General features: G+C 40.3%; 1 protein-coding gene across 11 annotated transcripts in view; it reads right to left on the bottom strand.

The window, feature by feature from the left end:
- picalma (phosphatidylinositol binding clathrin assembly protein a) overlaps positions 1-21,016 on the bottom strand; it is a 64,414-nt gene extending 43,398 nt beyond the window's left edge. For 10 of the 11 annotated variants that reach the window (XM_030437135.1, XM_030437132.1, XM_030437134.1 and 7 more), the window contains exons 1-2: positions 20,907-21,016; positions 20,499-20,731 (exon numbers count right to left, since the gene is read on the bottom strand). In XM_030437135.1, coding sequence (XP_030292995.1) covers positions 20,499-20,628 — 130 coding nt within the window. In that variant the 5' untranslated portion in view covers positions 20,629-20,731; positions 20,907-21,016. Of the gene's footprint in view, positions 1-20,498; positions 20,732-20,832 lie in introns of all 11 variants that reach the window. The other variant, XM_030437137.1, reaches the window with a different exon arrangement.
- Between the last annotated feature and the right edge of the window lie 952 nt (positions 21,017-21,968).

Below are 21,968 nucleotides of genomic sequence, written 5' to 3'. Positions count from 1 at the left end.
TATCTATATATATATATATCTATATATATATCTATATATATATATCTATATATATATCTATATATATATATATATATATATCTATATATATATATATATCTATATATATATATATATATATATATATATATATATATATATATATATCTATATATATATATATATATATATATATATATATATATCTATATATATATATTATATATATATATATATCTATATATATATATATATCTATATCTATATATATATATCTATATATATATATATATCTATATATATATATATATATCTATATATATATCTATATATATATCTATATCTATATCTATATATATCTATATCTATATATATATATATATATATATATATATATATATATATATATATATATATACACACACACATACATACACACAGCGTTAAGCGTTAAACTAATGAAAATGGTGTTTCCTCTCATTCATTATTAGTAATATCAAAGGGAACTTTTATTTATTTCATTAAAATTCAGACCAAATAGGAAAAGCACTCATGTAAATAACAATATCCCTAACTTATTGTGAGTAGTGTATATATATACACACATATATATACACACATATACATATACATATGTAAAAAAAACTGACATTGTAAAAAAATTCTGTCAGTGAAAAAAAAGTGACATGAAGAAAAAATCTGAAGATTGTCATTGAAAAATACAAAAAAATCCCAATAAAATAAAATGATAAGAATTTCGGATTTGAATTATTTGAATTACTTTCTTTTTACAGTGCCAATACTTGTTTCAATGCCAATACAACTGTTTTCAATACAACTGTTTCAATGACAATGTTTCTTTTTTCAGTACTGGTTTTGTTTTCAATGCAATTAAATTTTTTTTTTTGGATGCCAAATTTTAAAGTCACCGTTCTGGCTCCATACTCACTCTCTTGGGGTCGACAGAGAAACGTCTAGCGGCTGCTTCTACCGACTTTTCCTCTGCATATTTTACGACAGAAAGTTTTAATTTCAAGCCGTACTTTTTTTATTTTTACTCCAGCTCTGACAGTTACTATGTTGCCATGGAGATGGATACACTATTGCCACAGACTTGGCAGAGTAATATTTTGAGTAATGAGTCAGGCGTGCTGTCATGCTGATGACATGTTTTGTTGACCAATCAGATTGCTTGGTCGGAACTACTTGTTGTATAATCTAAAACAGAACACTTGAGTGAAATATACAGTACACTTACCGGCCTCCACATAATGCACATTTAAATGCTGTACAATGAAATGCAGTCCAATGGAACAGTGTTGCCAAAAATTCTACTTTTAGAGCATTCACAAACCATCTTTTTGTTAACATTGTCAAAAGGTAAAAATTCTATGTTACGTTTATTATAAAGCCATAACAGGTGTTGGTGCTGTACTGGGATGTTCCTAATAATCTGCCACTCGGGGCAGGATTAAACATCAGAAACACCTCTCATCATAACAGAATTCAGTTGAACACCTCTGCATACTACAATGTCAATAACAAACACGTTATGCTCAAAAAAGTTTATGGTAGAGCTGTTGATTTATTATAACTTGACTGCATTACAGTGTATAGGTGCCAAATAAGTAGCCACTGAATGTATGTGAAAACAAGCATAACAAATTAGTTTCAATCATAAGTCTGATGACTGAAACACATGTTTAGCAAAACAAGCAGATTTTTTTATCATGTTATTCACAAGTTCAACAAGAGTCAACTCCCCATAGGAAGAGCTCGACTTTGCATCAGTGACTGAAGTGTTAAGACCAGTGGCTTTTCTCTTCTACCTCTGCCCCCGTCTCTCATAATTGTGTTTGCTACTAAATGTTGCTGACTGGGTAGAACCCCACTGACTTCCCTAAAATGTATTGTTACGGAAACAGAAGTAAAACTACTTAAAGTAAGCAAAATGTCAGGGCTCCTAGCAAATATTACATTAAGTCTTCTGTCAGCAAAATTCTTGAGACACGCAGTGCCGGATAAGACTAAGGGACATAATTTCATGGTCTTTTTATATGTTGGTTTTGGCACTATATCCACATAACAAAATGTCACTAAATGCATTGTAACAAGTAGCTCACAGACACACAATCTGTGAGTTGAAATGGCTTGCATACAATTTATCTAGCCAGCAGGCTCATTTTTCTCTCTCTCTCGCTCTGTCTCCCCTTTAAACATGTCAGTGTATGGTATAAACTGCAGATTAAGGGCAGGAAGTGATTCCTGATGTTGGTGTTGATAAAGCCAAAATACAAAAAGTTCTATGCATGTTACTGATGTGTAGTTCAACAGTTTTTACTTGTGTAGTAAAAAAAAAAATCCATCACAGTGGAGTTTTATGATCTAAGAGCACGCTGAGCCGGATTTGCGTGTCTAATTTCAAGTGAAGGCGACTAACTGTGTGGGGAGAGTGGCACAAAATTTTGTTAAGGCCATTTGGGTTGATATTTTTTCAGAAGCACTATTGCATTATTTTCAACTATTGGGCTTTATGCATCTACCCCCACTCCACTCCACAGGTTACACCCCTTCAAAGTTTGAACCATAAAAAATATTAATACATAATATTAATATTATTAATAATATATCAATCATACCATATACAGATATATTGGAGATACACTTACTACGTGAATTTACTGTCAGAATGCAAAATTTGGGCTTCATGTTTTTACCCCAATCCAGCTCACAGTTCAATATAGAGTGATGAAAATGGTGACTTTAAACCACAGAGAAGTAAACACATCATGACAATTGTGTGCAAGCACATTTAATGCAGCACCTTATGGCAAGAAAAGCTTAATGTAAGCTGCATTTGGAGTGGTAAGTAGAAACAGTCAGTGCGTTTACATGCACAGCTTAGTCAGATTACAGCCATAGTTCGACTATGCTGCTCAGTCGGACAACTGCAATTATCCGAGTATACATGCCAGTGAGAAAATCGAATTACTGGCCGAAAGCACGTCATACCCCGGTACGCTAGGTGGCGCTGTACCCATTTCAACTAGTGTTAACGGCGCACCTCCGGCTGACCTCTTTACGTCACCAGCTGCCTCGGCATTCAAGAAAGATGGCGTATGAAGAGCGAGACGAAGCTACATCTTTGTACACTTCGTATATGGTGTACATGATAATTACACAAACTAGGGGCACTCTGGCGCTCTTTCTTGCCGTGATTTCGGAGGAAAGCCACCGCCGCCGCCGTCCGTCTACTTCCGGCTCACGGCCCCGGGGAAAAATCTTGCGCCTGCGCAGATCGCAAAATCCGATCCGATCCGCTGGAAATGTATACATGCAGGAGTAATGCGACTTTCAATCGAATAATCTACGTAGTGTAATTCGACTATGAGAAATCCGATCCGGTCCGATTTTAGTCAGACAAAGGTGTATACATGCATCTTAAAAATCCGTTCATAGTCAGACTAACGCAGTAATTCGGTTTTCTTGAGTGTCATGTAAACGCACTGAGTAAGTCAAACAACGTAAAACGACATGCAAGTTGTAAGATGCTGGTTTTACAGTTTCAGGGAAGGTTCATGCCCATGGAGGATTTTCAAAAAGGGGAGGCTTCTCAAGTGTCAAGGATGGCTGACTGACAGCATGACTGACAGTTTACTCAGAACATGAGAAAGGAGGTGATAAGTACACTCTTTAACAAGATGGATTTAGAAGGGAAGTGCTACTGTGCACTGGTTTAACTGTAATCATAGGGTAAATTAACTCACACTGCAGAAACACTTGTCTTTGTTTCAGCTGTACATCAGTTCTGAGTTTCTGCATGACACATTATAATGGATTTGACTTGGGTTTCTGTGGGGCAGTAATTCAGTAATTCAGCTGTGGCAACATAAGTTCTAGCAAGCCTATGATAAAAAATGACACAGCTGTCTGACATGATAATGGAAAAACGCACTGCAAAAAAAATAAATATAAACATATTTTAAAAAATACTGCTGACAAACAAACCCACCAACAAATGGATGCGGGTTGAAACATAACCTTCTTGGCAGAGGTCATAAAAGTCTTAGAAACAGTCTCAAAAATAAAATACTGTGCTACAATACAATAGCCACTGGAGGCAAACAGGTGTGGGTGAAGGAGCTATGAAGTGAATGAATAGATTAAATAAGTCAATTATGTCCTCTCCATCTCAATAAACGGCTGAATTTTCCATTTTTTTGCGATTTTGATCTCTTGTGGCAGGACAAAACAAAAGATTCTATGCCTTTTTTATCAAATACATTTCTATAGTTACATTTTATTGTATGAATTGTTAACATCCAATAAAAGCATTAAGAGTCAAATACAATATGTTGTTCTGTGTCTCATGTCCGTCTTCTTTATTAAATAAAAACATCAAATAAAATTGGTTCAAAATGATAACATGTCTGAGGTGCTGTGGGCATTCCATTGGCCAAATATTGTCGCTGGATGCATTCTTGTAATCAGAGGTATAATTGCCAGGAAATCCATCTCAGCCAATCTCACATTAGATCAGTTTGACTCCCCTGTGCTCAGGGAAGGGGTGGGTTTATGTAATGACTTCCTGTTGGCTGTTTCCTCTCTGGAAAGCTTATGAACAAGAAGAACACTTCCTGCTTCAGGAAATGTCTGATGCGGGTTGAGGTGCCCCTGAATCTTTACCCACATCAGTGCAAAATTGAAAGAATTTTGTGATTATCGATTGGAGAGCTGGCAGGAGACAGGCTAGAGGTGTCTGCAATAAGGCAAGGATTACCTTTGCATTGTTTTCCTGACATGTAGTGATAGTACTTTCTGGTAATGATTTTGTCAAGAGACATACTGTACAAAATAGCTAAATTTAACACAGATTGCCAAGAAGCAGGTGACAACCCAGTGTTACTTGTTGAAAAGACTTGTCTACCACATTACTGTGGTCTCTGGTGGATTAAAGGAACAAGCATGTCATGGTAGCTAGTTTGAGTTGTTCTATTGAATCCCTCAGGCCTTTCAGAGTCACAGTGGGCTTCCATCAGCTCAGCTGGCGGACAGGGCATCAGCAATCCTTTTAAGGGCAGTCACTTGATGCCACTGCAGTCACATGCTCCTTGTTGCAGAACTGCATCGTGGTGTGAGTGAGGCGATGGGGTGGGGCCTCTGGGAGGGCCCAAATGTATGAATGAATATTAGTAGGCATGCCATTATGTTTCAGATTAACTGTGTACACAGCTAAAAAGTTAAAAGAAGAAATCAGTCCGTATTACAACAAATAAAGAAGGCAAGGGAAGAGATAAATGAAATACTCAGGACAGATATAAAAGAAAAGAGGGCAAGATTTCTAAAGCAGACATATTATGAATCAGGCCCAAAAGCAACAAGGCTCTTAGCTAGACGACTGCGGAAACAGCAGGCCATTAACACAATTCATTAACTAAGGAATCCTCAAACCAACAAATTATCACACGAACCAGATAAAATAGGAAGAATATTTGAAGAATACTACAAGAAACTCTATTCTAAACCATTATCAGCTGATGAAAAAACAATAAGAAGTTTTCTTGACACGCTTGACATGCCATCTATTGGTGAGACACAGAATGACACTATTGTGTCACAATTCACTGCTAAGGAGCTAGAAGCTGCAATTAGTAGGTAAAAGACTAGCAAATCACCAGGTAGTGATGGGTACTCTTCGGAATTGTATAAGACCTTTCAGAAGGAGCTAACACCTTTGCTTCTGTCCTGTTTTAACTGGACCCTTAATGGGGGGCATCGTGGAAGGAAGCGATTATTACCGTTCTACCTAAAGAAGGCAAAGATAAAGAAGACTGCAAAAACTGTAGGCCGATTTCCCTTTTAAATGTAGACTACAAATTATTTACATCAATTATTTGCAAAAGACTTGAGGCCTTCATACCAGATGTGATCGACGAAGATCAAACCGGTTTTATTAAAGGTCGCCAAACACACGATAATATTAGAAGAACACTCCATATTCTAGAAAACGCCCAAAAAAGTGGCAAAAAAAAAAAAAGTTAAAAGAAGGAAGGGAGAAAAATACACCTTCACCTATGTTGTAAGGCCAAAATAGAAGACGAGGGAGATTTGTTGGGGGTGAAAATTTTGAACAGTCCCCACCCCATACTAAACCTGTATGTAAACACAAGCCATACAATTTCCGTCTGCAAGAGTTACATGGTGTTAACGGAGAACCATGTAAAGCCAAACGACAACCCAGCCAGGTGAGTGAGATCTTTCAAACAGTTACAGTTTCATTCCATACCGATTTGCATTTAGGTTCATGCATTTAGGTGGGTGAGAAAACAGCAAAGAAATCCATCAACCACAGAGGTGGGGAGGCTTTCACAATACTTATTGCTTTTAACAAGTTCTCTTTCCTATGTTAAGTTCAGCCAGTCAATGTATGGAAGTTTTTGCACAGAAACAGATCTGTTTAGGTGACATACTTCGCCCTTTACTTACTTGATTGTCGTCTCAATCATTAACATCCCCCTTATTTTGAATGCATACAATGTATTCAATAGCTATACAATAACCCTAACCCCAATAATAAATAATGTCCTTAAAAAATATATCAGCAGAGCACAATGCTTGCCAGCCCTCTGCACTCTGTAACAGGAAGTGGTGCAAATATCTTGCTGGAGGTGTACAACCAGTAAAAAACCTCCCATCATGAACCCCTCTCTTTCAAACTGAGCGCTGTTTGAACATAGATGAATGGAAAAGTATTTAAGAGCAAGCAGATTTTACTTCAGCCCAAGAAAAAGAGCATGTTCACCAGGGTGTTGTGTTCTCATCACAGCCAATTGGAGCTATTTAGTATATCCTATGACATATTTTGATGAGACAACACAATCCCAGGTGACAAGGTCGGGTGATAAGGCATTACTTGATATAGTTACTTAAACGCAATTAAATTGCCAAAGTTCTTAAACCCCGCACACAGAGTTCCATGTGTCTCACATCCCGCACTGCCCACATTCAGCACCGGCAGGCCATGGTAATTTTCCCTATTCACATATGTGTGGCCATGCCCTAAGATACCGGGGTAAGGCATTCAGGCAGAGTAGGGCGTGTCTTGCCAAGAAAAAAAGTGGGATCAAGAATAACATTATTAATCAGTAAACCAGCACACAGTTTTACCCTCACTTTCCTGTTGGAAAAAATAATTTTTTTTAAAAACTGATAACAAATGACTGAATATTTGGACTGGACTAGGATGGGAGGCAGGAGTGAAAGACAATCTAAACTCTGTGACGATAACACACCAGCCACTGGGGGAAAAAAAACAAAACAAATGGAGGCAGTTTCTCCAATCCCACAACTTAGATAGAACCCAGATAAATGGGTACCTACAGCTTCTTATATAATGTAACAGACCAAAGGACATCATAGGGCCCATTTATAAGAAAATATCCTTGAGTCAAGATGTTGTTGCAAGATGTGCAAATGCCAAAGGTCAACTGCTGATTTCATGTATTCATCACGTCCTGAGAGACCTTGGAGCAGTTTAAGAGCAGTGCATAATGAACTTTACATAATGGCAATTAAACTGGACAAAAAGATTGCTGCCATGCACGTGGGCCTGCTACAATTCAACAGCAATTCACAGTCGAGGAAATACCATACATTACATAACTGTGGAGCTACAAAGACCACATGATCAAAAATCTGTAGTTTGACACACAATGCTCTGCACTGTAAACTGCACTAAACCAACTTGGTGTGCAAAATTTCCCAGATGTCCACGCTTACTCGGGGGACAATTTTTCCCCAAAACCTACCACATGACCAGTTGAAACTTGCATAGAGTTGCAAGAATGTGGTAACATTTATAAAGCATACAACTTAACACCGCTGTGATGAGAGGAGACAGTGTATCCTTTCATAACAAAGCAACTCTTTACTTCAGTGTTTCCTGCAATGTAGCTTCTTGCTGCCTTCACAGGAACAAGACGTCACAGGATCAACAATTACATTTCACCAATATGGACTTAAGAGAGTTAATTCTTCCATGGGATTCGCTGTCGAGAAAATTACGAGATTTTTTCCAGGTGATACACTGTCGACACTAATCACTGTAGCTACAAATTAACAAGTGAAATATTCCGCTGACGGACTGAAAGCAACTTGACATCTAGCGTCTAAGGTTTTGTTTTCCATTGGAACAATTTATAAGAATGCTTCTGATTCAGCATATCTGATTGCCTGCTGTTCTGGATGCCTAATAAAATTCTAACTGATACATTTGGTAAACACTCACAAATATAATTTATATTCCCCTTGCGCTTTTACTCCATGGAAACTAATATAAATAATATTCCATATGTCCTGTTAAATCAAATCTTTTTTTTGGCATTCCATTACATGCTTTGTAATGCTTTCTGATGAAATAACACGTATGTTATTTAACATAACTATGTACAAATGGAATTAAATAAAAACTAAATATAATAATGAAAAAATACTTTGAATAGAATAAATAATATCAACAATAGCAAGAGTAATAATGACATTTTAACAAAATTATTATCATCATTCATTACTTCACTGTAATTAATTAGTGATGGTAAGGGATAATGATAATAGATAGGGGGCCAAAAAAGGTAGATAGCCACTGCTTAAAAAAAAAAACACAAGTAAATTAGGTGGAGCTTGTAGCAGAAGTTGATTTGTTCACACTGGCTGGTGGAGTCTCTTTAAAGCTATATAATGGGAGTTAATCTGGCATGCCAATGTGAGAGAATGTTAACTGCAGCCCAAACTGAACGGAGAGGACAGAGGGCTATATCTTACTTGCAGTTCAGGCAGGAGGGACAAAGATACAAGGCTGCTTGATACACTTTGGCTATATCTAGTGCACCCATCAGCACTCTTTACTTATCTCAAACCTAAGCAAGATTCTTGCTGGGCAGTGGGTCTCTAGATAACTTCAGAAAGAGGCTTCAGTTCAGCAGCTCCACAGTGGAGCCACATATCACCCAATTGTCTTGATTCAGGGAGGTCACTGGGACATGACCTCACTACTACATGCTCCATCAGCTGGAAGGTGTGGTTTTTCCAAACCTTACATGTTACAACCCCAAACAAAGAGGTCTTTGCTCAACTGGATCCACAAATACAAAGTAGGGGTGGGACGATACGGGTAACTCACGATTCGATACTGTGACGATATTTGGCCGACGATAATGACAATATCACGATACACGATATCTGCAATATTCGATATATTGCAAGAAATTTCATCATTCAATTTTCATTCAATATGTGACTGAAAAAGAAAAAAATACCCATTAAAAGGAAAACGTCTTATGCATTTATTCTATTTATTTCATTTTCTTTCCTATAAATTTAATATGCCTTGATGTGTCCAGGTTGACCCAAAGCACCTTAACCTCTCCGCACCCACCCGCCCGCCGACGGGCGATTTCAGATAAATGACTGTATGTCTACACTGCGCAGTGACGTATCCCGCTTCAACTTTCATCAATATGGACATACTATACGTCGTTAGAAAGGGGAGAATCTCCGCAATTCATTCATCCAGTTGATTTTGCAGAAATCATGAGCACCAAACCATAAATCATTGATATTCACCAGCATGGTAAACGTGAGACACAAGAAACACACGGCGACTCCCTACCTTTGAAGCGGCCATAAAGCCGTAATATGTGTCCATTCCTCAATTATCTATATTCCAGTTGTCCGTAAGAATCCACTGATCAAAAGCATCAAAATGGTTTTTCATAAAATTATTCCAGCTTGTGAATATCGTCCTGTAAAGTCCATTTGTTTACCGTCTGCCAACTTTGTCCGGCAAATAAAGTCCATACTTTACCGGCCGCACCGAAATGTTTTCTAGTTCCTGTATGGTGATGTTGGGTATGCTTGTTTTCATCACTTTGCTGGCTATAAAATAAAAGTGTCCCCATCTTTTTCTGTTCAGTTTTCACCCCAGCAGAGCCCCTGAATTAGATCGAGCGCTGCCTGATTGAAAGACCAATAGACTTTGTTTACTGTTTTTCGCTGCCTTAGTATAGGAATAGCGTATTGGCTATCGACATGTCAATCACTCAGGCTTCTAGCCAATTATTTTACCTTTCTAATGAGGGCAGGCGTGCCCAGGTCAGGTATTTATGCGCCGAGGGGTTTCCGTAGAAATGTAAATGTTTGCTGCGTCTCTTCACCATGCGTCTGCTGCGTAAAGTCCGCCCACAAGTCGCCAGTCGCATGGTGAAGAGACGCAGCAAACATTTACATTTCTTCGTAGGCATTTTCATAGTTTACAATGGCGAAAGCCAGGAAGAAATCCAAATATATCCGAGAAGATGACCAGGAATGGACTATAGCATCATCTGATGAGAGTCAAGACAGTCAGTATGACTCTGAGAGAGAGGAGATGTTCGCTCAGGGACTTGACGACATCTTAGATCGGTGAGTAACGTTATCTTTGATCATGTTTTATTTATTTATTTAGCCATGAGTGAAATTTGAATGAAAGTTAGTGGGTGGGGTTTTTTTTTATGATTACAGTGAACAGTACAGTATACATTAGCATGTCATAAATGATGCTAAATGGTTAGTGCCCCAGGGCCTAATTAACCTTGTTAAGCCTAGCTAGCTAGCTAGCTACTCAACTACAGTTATGTAATCCTTGTAATCCTATTCTATAATGGCAGGGTTTTCCCTGCCATTATACGGCTTAGGCGCGGCGCCCAAGCGTTTTTGCCTCCCGCCTAAGCAGGGTTCTCCCCAGACGGTGGAACAGCGGCGCTACGCCGCTATACCGCTAGGTCAGCGGCGCTATACTCCGCGCGTGACGGTGACGAGCGAGCGAGCGAGCGAGCGTGCGTGCGTGCGTGCGTCCGTCCGTCCGTCCGTCCGTCCGTCCGTCCGTCCCCCGGCTGACGGAGTTGGTGACCGTCTGTCCGTGTCTCCCCCCCGGACTGACGTTGACGAGCGTTCGCGCACCCCTCCCCCCCCCCCGGACAGACGGTTCGCCGCAACACTAAAAATTTCTGGGGAGAACCCTGAATGTAATTCATTTTGAGCCTCTAATTCCCTTTTATTTAGATTTTTTTTTTATCAAGCTTGTAAACAAATTGAACTAGATCTTTTTCACTGACCAGACACTGGGAATATTCCCCCAATTCAATTATTCTGTTTATGTACAGTTATTTCCATGATGTTTTTGTGTAATATATAATATCATATCCGTGTTTATTTGTTTCCTATGTAAATAACACCCCATTGAAATGAATTTATATATTTTTTCATTATATTTGGTAACATTTGTGCATTGCATTGTGTTTTGTAGGTCACAGTCTGACAGTGACGTGGATTGGGAGCCTCAAAGTAGGACACTCAGACGCCAAACCCCATCTCCTGTTGAAGGTGGTCGGCAGAAGCGGCAACGATCCTCCTCTGCATCCACCAGTGCTACCTCCCCCGCTGCATCTTTCACTGCCCCCTCTGGCTCAGGGGGCGCTGCAGCTTCTACACCAACTGCTGGACGTTCCCGTGCTGCCAGACGTGCCCGGGGGAGGGGCAGAAGAGGAGGATCCTCCAGAGCACCTAGCTCCCACACGGAGGAACAACAGTGGCATGATGTGGGGGATGACGACGTTGAGCCTGCTCAAGTTGCCTTCATGCCGGTGAGACAGCCCGGACCACAGCAGGAGACCAGAGTGGCAACCAGTCCACTGCAGTTTTTCAGACTGTTTTTCACCGACGCAGTGCTTGGGACTTTGATGGCAAACACTAATGCCTATGGAGCAAAGAGGCATGAAGGGAAAAAAGAGGTCTGGCATAACATTGGCGTAGATGACATTTTTTCTTACCTTGCCATGGTAATATACATGGGGATGGTCAAGTGCCCTACGCTGGTGGATTACTGGAAAGGGTCCCGCCTCTATAGCCTTCCATTCCCCCCCTCTGTGATGTCCCGAAATAAATTCCTCAGGATTTCTCGTGCTCTCCACATGAGTGACATCACAGCAGATGAGGAGAATACAGCTAAGAGGGGGACACCAGCTTATGACCACCTGGGCAAGATCAAGCCCCTTTACAGCCAGATTGTCAAAGCCTGCAAAGCCCACTTCCAGCCAGAGCAACACATCGCAATTGATGAAAGGATGGTTGCATCAAAGGCCAGAATCTCCATAAAGCAGTACATCAGGAACAAGCCCACTAAGTGGGGATACAAACTGTTTGTTTTGGCAGATTCTGGCACTGGCTACACGTGGAATTTTTTTGTTTATGAGGGGAAGTCACCTAGCACTGGAAAGGGACTGAGCTATGACTCTGTCATGTACCTCATGGTCTTCGATTCCTTTGGTACAGGTTATCAGCTTTATGTTGATAACTTTTACACAAGCTCCCAACTTTTTCTGGACCTGCTAACGAAGAAGACAGGGGCTTGTGGTATCATCCGCACAAACCGGGTTGGTTTCCCCAAGACCACCATCAATGACTTCACCAGGGGCACTCCTCGGGGGACAATCAAGTGGATCAGGGACAGCGAACTCCTTTTTGTGAAATGGATGGACACTAGAGAGGTTGTCATGTGTTCCACCATTCACAAGGCATTCACTGGTGATACAACCCGAAGGAGAGTGAAGACAGCTGGACAGTGGGCGGCGATCGATGTCCCCATTCCAGCACCAGTCAAGGACTATAACCAGCACATGGGGGGGGTTGACCTGTCGGATGCACTCATTGGGTACTACAGCGCCACACACAAGACAATGAAATGGTACAAGACATTGTTCTATCACTTTTTGGACATTGCGGTTGTGAACGCTCACATCCTGTACCAGCAGTGTCAGAGGGGGCAGTCCATGACGCAGAAAGAGTTCCGCCAGGCCCTTATTGAGGAGCTTGCAGACCAAGGACCTGCGTCAACGTCCCAGCCATCCACCTCAAGTTACACTGCACCCCCAAACCCAGCAGCATCCCACAAGCCGCATTATTTCAAAGAGAGGCAAAATGTGGCTAAGCGGGATGCGGGATGCAGGCAGTGTCGGCAGACGCCTTTGCACGCTCTGCCACAAAAAAACACCCGTTGGCTGTTCTACATGTGGTGTTCCCTTGTGTTTTGTTGCCACAAGGGACTGTTACAATGAGTGGCACACAAAACATGGGATGTAGAATGGCCCACAATGTCCACTTACGTCAGTTATGCCCATGTACAGTTGTATATACTTCATTTTTGTAGATTATTTTGTTTTTTTATACATTTTCCACTACTTTTGCAGGGTTCTCCCCAGACGGTGGAACAGCGGCGCTGCGCCGCTATACTCCGCGCGTGACGGTGACGAGCGTCCGAGCGTCCGTCCGTCCGTCCGTCCGTCCGTCCGTCCGTCCCCCGGTTGACGCCGATGAGCGTCCGTCCGTCCCCCGGCTGACGGAGTTGATGACCGTCTGTCCGTCCGTCCGTGTCTTCCCCCCGGACTGACGTTGACAAGCGTTTGTTGATATTGGCACAGTTATACATACAGTAATAGTGTATTGATAGATAATACAATCCTTGTTTGAAATTCAGTTCAGTATAGTCTGTCATTTTTGTATAATGGTAACTATTCTGTAGTGTCTTGTCACATGACAATATCTCAATATGGCCACCTAGAAGCGTGTGGAAACCCCTCCAACCACCCATCAAATGAATGTGTGAATAAATTATGTTTTGAATCATGGAGAAAGGTTTTATAGTCACCAAAATGCTTCAGTAATGTTTCCAGTGTCACAGAAGTGAGTAAAAGCATTTGGCACAATTTGGCCATTTGGAGACGTTTTGGAGAGGTTCGTGGACGCCAGTGACACCACAAACTAAAACCTCCATAACTCCCATAAGGGTAGGCCTAGAAGTCTAAACCCAGGTGTAGTTGACAAGATGAGGAAGGTATGTGCTATATTGCCATATGCCTTACATAAAGCACATCCTAGTTATTGTTATTCAAATATGACCTATTATTTTCGAAGACAAAAAAAATGTTTTAGAGCCATGTTTGAACTGATGTCATTTTGGTTGTGTGTATGGTAAATGCTAAATAAACAGAAATTCACAGAAACTAGAGGTTGTCAGCTTTCAAATGGCGTATCATACATCCATCTCGGACTTGTAGTTCTTGTGTTATCAGCTTTTCCATTTGGGTATGCTAAATAGGCGAAATTACTGAAAATGGGTGGGTGTGAACAGGTTAATGTTCCTACTTCCCAGGTACTGGATGGGTGAACATAACTCTGCACATAATTGGTTGCATACTGAAATGTGCCCAATATTTCATTTAATTTTTATGTAATTCTTATCTTGTTTAGCTATTGTTAAACTAAAACGGGCCCAAGTTTACATAAAACAAGTTGCTACTGACTTTTCAGTATCAGAAAGCACTGTCCTGGTTTACATAAGACATGGCAGGGTTCTCCCCAGACGGTGGAACAGCGCCGCTGCGCCGCTATACTGCTAGCTCAGCGCCACTATACTCATTTTCAATGTTAGCTGCTTTATAGCGGGTGTTTGTGGGCTGCCGCGTTCTTCTCGTTAAAGAAGCGCCCCCCGGCTGATGGTGACGAGCGTCCGTCCGTCCGTCCTCCGGCTGACGGTGATGAGCGTCTCTCTTTTACCTTCACAAAACAGTTCTTGCATATTGCATATTCTTTTGCCAGTGTTCTCCCGTCATCTGTCTCATAAAAGCCAAAGTGGGTCCACACTTTAGAGTGGAAACTTGCGGGTGGGTCTTTGATTTGTTTTTCGTTGTTCGTATTTTCCACCATTCTTGAATCTGTTCTTCTTTTGTTGTTAACTCGTCTTCTTCACCGGCCGCTGCTTACGCCTACCTACCCTCATTTACGTGATTAGCGCCCCCACAAAAAGGACAGGAGAGATTAAGTACTGACGCTGACAACGGGGTAAATCCACAATGTGTGTTGTAATAAAATATTGATATTTGCCGCCAGTGTATCAATTATTTATTGCGACAGAGAGCACAACAATATATTGCATTATCGATTTTTTTTCCCACCTCTAATACAAAGTATATAAATGTGGATTCTACACAGAAAAGGCTGTGTGTTATTTCATATGCAAATCAGACAGAGGCATCTCAAAATCTGAAAGTTATCTTTAGGTAAATAACACTGACAAATTATGGTTGTAAAATTACAGATCCCATTAATCCTAAAGATGTCCTAACCCTGTCTTATCATGTACTAAACAAGAATAATATAGGCAGACTACAGATGTACTCATTATAGATTTACAACATACAACATTTAATGTGGGTCAGTGGGTCGCGCTCAGTCTCAATGAGGTACCTGTAGTATAAGAATTCACTCTGTCCTGCCTACGAGAATCAACCTGTTTATTCTATTTAACATTACAATGCATCTGAATATGGCAAGTTTTTCCTCACTTGAATCGAGGGTCAAAGGACAGAGGATATTGTTTCACTACCCACTAATGCAATGTGATTGTGGGCTATATGAATCAAAATTGATATGATTTAATGTAGAACCACAGTTTATTATCATGTTGATGATATATCTAGATAGATAGATAGAGAGATAGATATAGATATTAGAGCTGTCCCAAACGATTATTTTTTCAATTAGTCGACTAATCTAACGATTAATTTAACGTTACATGACCAAACAAAAGTAACGTAGTAACTGTAACTGTCGTTGGTAACTTATGAGGAAAAAAATACCGCAGTTGTAGGCGGAGCAGCGTCTGTCCTCCCGCCTTTCCTACCAACTCTTCGTCACATTTCTGCCCGAAAAACAGCGTCTGTCAACGGCAAAAACCTTTAACTCACTCAAGTAGTTGGGTTGATAGAAATCACCGAGATGGTCAGCCCTCCCGACCGAGAATTCAGTGAACTTTCCCCCAGAAAACAGCCTCTGTCCCCGCAAGTGACAGAGTCACGCAGCGACCTGTTTACTGATGGCGATTATGTAATAATGTAATTTAGCGCGAAAAACGTAACTCTTTCATCCTACAGGATGTTCAGGGGGCCGGGTTCTCAATCACTCCATATTATAAACAGTCCGCAGGTTTAGATTGACTGGGGGGACACATGGGAAACACCCTGACGTCAACATCATGACGTGTACCATCAGGTCTGTTTAGGCGCGGCAGCGCAGCTTTCTGTGTGAATTACATGGTGGTTCGTCTTAATTCCATAGGTAACAAAATCGGCCAAACTAAACTAAATATCAAAAATAATTTTCTGAGATTGACATAGGCTATCCAACATTTACGTAATCTGGTTGTCTTCTTCCCAAAACTTACGAATAGAGGCTTGCTGGGAAATTTGTTTGACCAATGACCTTGCTTGCCCCCTGTTGCGTTAACAATCTACAGATCAAGATAGGGCTGGGCAATTAATTGAATTTCAATTTCGATTTCGGCTTCCTTCGATCATGAAAACAAGATAAACGTAATAAAACGATCATTCTGCTGCACGCCGTGTCTTGTGTGGTAAATGCAGCGAACCCTTCCATCTCCAACTGTGCACTCCGCCCCACCTGAAAATTTTCGCTTTCAGCCATGCCGGTGCGTATTGCCAGTGCGTGTTTTGAAAAATACGTGTAGAAGAAGACGGTAGAAGATGGCAGAAATGCAGCCTTTGGTCGGGAAGAAAGGTAAAGCGAATTCTGTGATGTGGAAACACTTCGGTTTCGAGGAGTCTGACTCGGAACAAAGATATTGTGCAAGATATGTCACATGACCGTGTCTGCACCTCAAGGGAACACAACCAATTTATTAACCATTTAAAGTCCACACACAGAGTAATACATGACAAAAATAGTGAAGGAACGAAAAAACAAAAAAATTAAAAGCTCCTCGACTCCTGCCAGCGCCACACAGTCCTCAATTAAGGACACACTTTACAATACCACCGCATATCCACCCAGCTCCCACAGGCATAAAGAAATAACGGATGCCGTCACATACATGATTGCCAAAGACACGTGCCCTATCAACACCGTTAGCGACCCGGTGTTCAATAAACTGATTAACACATTGGACAAGCAGTATGTGCTACCATCACGTCACCATATCAGCAGAATTGCGCTGCCTGCCCTTTATGACGAATGTCGCAGAAAAGTTGCAAGAGAAGTGTCAACAGCATTATATTTTGCCACCACAACGGACCTATGGTCGAGCCGCACCGGGATAGTGTTTATTTTTTATTTTTACATATTATTTAATTAATTTTATTGATTTATTTTTCTCTTATTTATTTGCATTTTTCTTGTTTTTCAGGTCAAACTTATTGTGTTAAAAGAAATACCAGAGTTCAAAGTTCAATAAGTGCTTGTTCTCAAATCAATGAATAATCGTCTTTAATAATCGTGATTACAATATCAATCAAAATAATCGTGATTATGATTTTTGCCATAATCGAGCAGCCCTAGATCAAGATGAAAGTGAGATCAAATGAAAATGTCAAAAAGTAAAGAGAGGAGCTGAAAAGCTTAAAAAGAAAAGGAAGCAGGCATCAGAGGCTCAGGTTTCCAAATACAAAAAAAAAACAGGTCCGCCATCATGATCTTCAAGTGGCCAGCGGCCCGTTGTTCTGTTTCCCTTTATTTTATCTGAGCATAAAATAGAGGCATGAAAAAACAACCTGTGATTTGTTTTTGGCATCAGATTTATAATCAAATGACAAAATAAACACAATTGAATATTAAAATAATGAATGATACATGGATTTAAGCCTATACATCATTTTTTTTGTTTTTTTTTGTAATAAAAGTTTTTGCACATTCCTATTGCCTAAGGAAAAAAATAAAAATAGATTTAAAAACAATAGGTTGCAACTCAAAACCAACCTTAATAGTGAAGTAACAGATTAACACCGACCAGGGAAAGTGTTATATAAAGCTGGTAGGTTGACGTTCATGCTAGAGGTTGATACATTTGGAACATGCAACCCAGTCTGTTAATGTTAATGAATGATAGAAAGGTAGGTCTGGTGAAGAGAAAAGACGGGCCGGTGTAAGCAAGAGCGTCTGATAGGTCCAATAATGCACAGCCCACTGGGATTTGTCCTGGTGTACCAGATAGCCAGTACACCACTGCATGACGAAAAACAACTGCATGGAAAAAGAATTATAAAATGTCTTTGAGACTTTTAAAGGTTGCCCGGCAACATCTTTTAACCATCTTGGTATCTTGTTTTCTCTTTTCAATAAAGAAAAACCATGCACATATAATTTTTAATAGTCAACTGATAGGTACATCTGGCTAATGAGCTCGCACAAATGTTATTGGATCACAGGGTTAAAATAGGGAGAACTTTAGAATGGTCACCTGCACCATACACACTGACTTGGTGTCACAGCTGGTGTGTCAAAGGTCTCTAGTTCTACCTGCTGTCTTAGAGTGGACAGCAATGATTGAAACTGGGACTTTAAATAAATATGGTCAGGGTCATGGGTTTAAAGTGGGGAAGTTGGACTCTTCTCAACTTCTTAGCCCACTACTTCCACCGCCCTTGCTCGGTCCACACATCCATCCTTGAACTTGTCCTTTATTGTGCTCTATAAATTTATATCTGTAAAGTCTGTGACTGGATCATGCAGTCATTTTATGTGGCATTTCCTCTACCTGTAAAAACACAGGTAGATGAGTCCTTTCAAAGTCAAATCAGCAAAGACCAGATAAACCCACTTTACCAAAACTGTGACTGCATTCAGCAGCACTATTTTTGGTTAGTGCAGGGCTTGATTCTTGCTTTTTTCCCGCCAAGGAGAAAATGTAGTTGTGTATACAATAATATAACTTCAATATTCTATAAAAGCGCACTAGTTTTTTTAATGTTCAAATTGTATTCAGCAATTGGGTAATTATCAACACATTATACTCAGGGGTTCTACACATTTTCAAGTGCTGAGATCGAAACGTCACTGGTCACATAGGTTGATCCTACTGGAATGCCACTTCTATCAGTGGTGTGTGGCTTCAGTTGGACCAGCATATGGGACCTGGAAACAGTATGTCACCCCTCTTCCACTGCCACATACTGTTCCTCACCATCTTATGGTGATTCTTTACTGACCTGACAGCACCATGGAGGTATAGGATAGACTCAGAAACTCAAACATGACTCAAGGGTCAGCAAGGTTGTGTCTACTCTCCCGCAGTCCGACTAAGCTGTGCATGTAAACGCACTGACTGACTGTTAAAGTCAATGTAGCTTGATAGATACCTATATTAACAACAGTCCAATAAAGAAATAACTATATTCTGACAGGTGGCAACATTGCGACCCTGCTGAATACTAATTTTCTTGTGTGCTCCTGATAAAACGTTATGACAGAGTCCACAAAACCACATCCACTTCCTGAAATAAGAGCAGACTCAACAGGCACTAAAAATGCTGGCCCAGACAGAACATTGACCTTAGCTTTATGTTGTGTACTTTTGTATCATACACCTTCTAATACAAACACAGCTCAATTATGTGTAGCCTCAGTATGTGTCATTAAAACAATTTAAATAGGCTATATCATTTGGAGTCAAAGGCAGATGGCTCAAATAAGCTAGAGCTATAGTTAATACTTATTTTAAAATAAATGTAGTTCAATTCTGGCAATCACAGCCTAGTTTTGGAATCATGGTTACCTGATCAACTGTAGCAGAATAATATCCGGGCAATACTGGCTATTGTATTTTTGTTGGAACCTAACTTTAAATAGCTACCTAATAATTTCACAGGCTATACAAGTCAGCCATTCCAGCTATCCAAATTAAAGCTGCTATATGTGTTTTTGCCATTGTAGCTAGCATCTTGTCTCTTTAGCAGTTGCTCACCACATGACTGCAGAGCGGTTATTGCCAGATTTAACAGCAAACAGGAGGATCCTGCTTTCTGCACATTCACAAACAGACGGGACCACCACTTTATAAAATGTTCTGTCCTAATTAACGTCTTTGCTTTTTTACTGAATGAGCCGAAACATGGGTAACTGACCAAACATTCTTTAACAGTGATTACTGTTGGAACACATAGATGTATTTTTCACTCACAGCTGCTTTAACTAATAGCTGCAAATGGAGCCACTCTCTCCAGTGCTTTCTTGTTTCCTACTCTGATTAAACTATTTAAGGATGTAAATGTCCAAGTAATTAATGAAGATGTATAGAGAAAGTAATTAAACATCTTAATAGGAGAAAAGTGTTAAAGCCAACATGTAAAAACGATTCAGAGACGTTGTACCTGAGCCCATGCAGTTGGCACAATGCTTGTCAGTTGTAAGAAGGGTTAGGCTTCTGAGCGAAATGGGCGATTGAATTCCTATTGAAACGCGTATATTGGTTGTAACAGAGGGCTATACCCCAGTTTGTCCAAGATACCATAACGTTAATGATAGATATAGGTGCAGGCCTCGTAGCCTAAACCACAGTATTCGGATTCCTATGTTAACGAAGAAGCCGAGATAAGTTCAAATATACAGCTATATCAATCACCAATAAATGTGATACTTACAATCCAAGTGTTTCTTTTTTGGCCCCATTATTTCATGCGTGGTCGCCTTGCACACAGTTTTCGAAATCGCCGACCCGGTGACACTGTGCTGAGCGGCGGTTATCCTGTCTGTAATGCTCTGCCCAGACATCCTGTATCGGGTCAAATATGCGGTTACACTCTGGGAAACGTTTCCAAATCCAGCGGAACAGCCTGTGGGTAAGTGGACGGTGTCTTCAAAGGCTCTGTGCCACCTGGCAATAGTGGAGACAAGACAGAGACACAATAAATAATGACACGACGGCAAGCGTTTGTAGTCTGCTAGCTTGTAACCAATGGAGATAAAGTCACCCACACAACTTCGGTAAAAGACACCAACTGGACCAGCAACACGAACCATCTACATTTCGAGACTGTAACATTACGAACCTGGTCTTTGAATCGATCCCTCACGTCTACAATATCTTCTCCTCCTCCCGTAAGTCTTTCTCACATACCGTGGCTACACAACGTCAAAAATACATGTTGCTTCCGGAAACAATTTTTCACAATAAAAGCTACACTTGCGTGACATTTAAGAGAAGCAAGAACTGACAGTGAAATATTAACATGGACGCCCCTTCCCAGTCAACCCGACTTTGTTATTTTCATATATTAAAGGTCAGGTACATTTCACTTTTAGAAAGTGCTACAATGAGTAAACACCGCTGTATTAGGTTTGTTTTCACAAGCATGATGTTGTTAGGCTGCTACAAATTCAGAGTCTCCAGAAACGCTTCAAGATGGTCAACCCTTCATTTGTGTTTTCCATCTTGTCATCTTATTTGGTTTTAACACCTATCAACGAGTAACTGTGGGATAATTATGATCGACCCTTTATTTTGGAGTCTATTAAATCACTTCCGGTATTATCGTGTTTGATTGTGTTTAACTTTAACGGCTCGGTCTCGCTTTCTTTGGCTCCTACGCTGAACTCCGTCCAATTTCTTTTCTACAGCGCCTCCCCCCGCTGGGTTTAAATGGTCGCTTAAATGGACCGAGTGTTTTGAAGGAAAATGGCGGGCCTGTTTCTTGGCCAGTCCTGACTACTCATAAGTTTAGCACATAATGCACCATAAGTGCATACGGACCATATCCCTGCTGTGAGGTTTGTTATGGACCACATCTCCCATTTACCTATTCCTAGACTCAAATAACGTGTGCCTTTGACAAGATAGCCTGCTGAATACTTATTGACTTCAGTGACAGATGATTGTGGTTAAGTTTGATGATGTAATGAGTGGTCATTTCAAATCCAAAGGCAGTTTTCCATCAGACTTCAGTCTTGACAGAAGTTTACACTTTACAGAAACACCCACATCCCGTTCTGAGACCGATGGAGTTAAATATTATCAGACAAATGTATTAGTTTGCACAGTCTTTAGTTCTTAATTATGACATTGCAGCATATTAAAACTCTGTGGTTTCTGTTCATAGATCAACCTCAATGTA

The sequence above is a fragment of the Sparus aurata genome, chromosome 13 (assembly GCF_900880675.1).
Source record: "Sparus aurata chromosome 13, fSpaAur1.1, whole genome shotgun sequence".
Classification (NCBI taxonomy): Eukaryota; Metazoa; Chordata; class Actinopteri; order Spariformes; family Sparidae; genus Sparus; species Sparus aurata.
The sequence above is the reverse complement of the archived record's forward strand: the minus strand, read 5'-3'. Positions and strand labels throughout refer to the sequence as shown.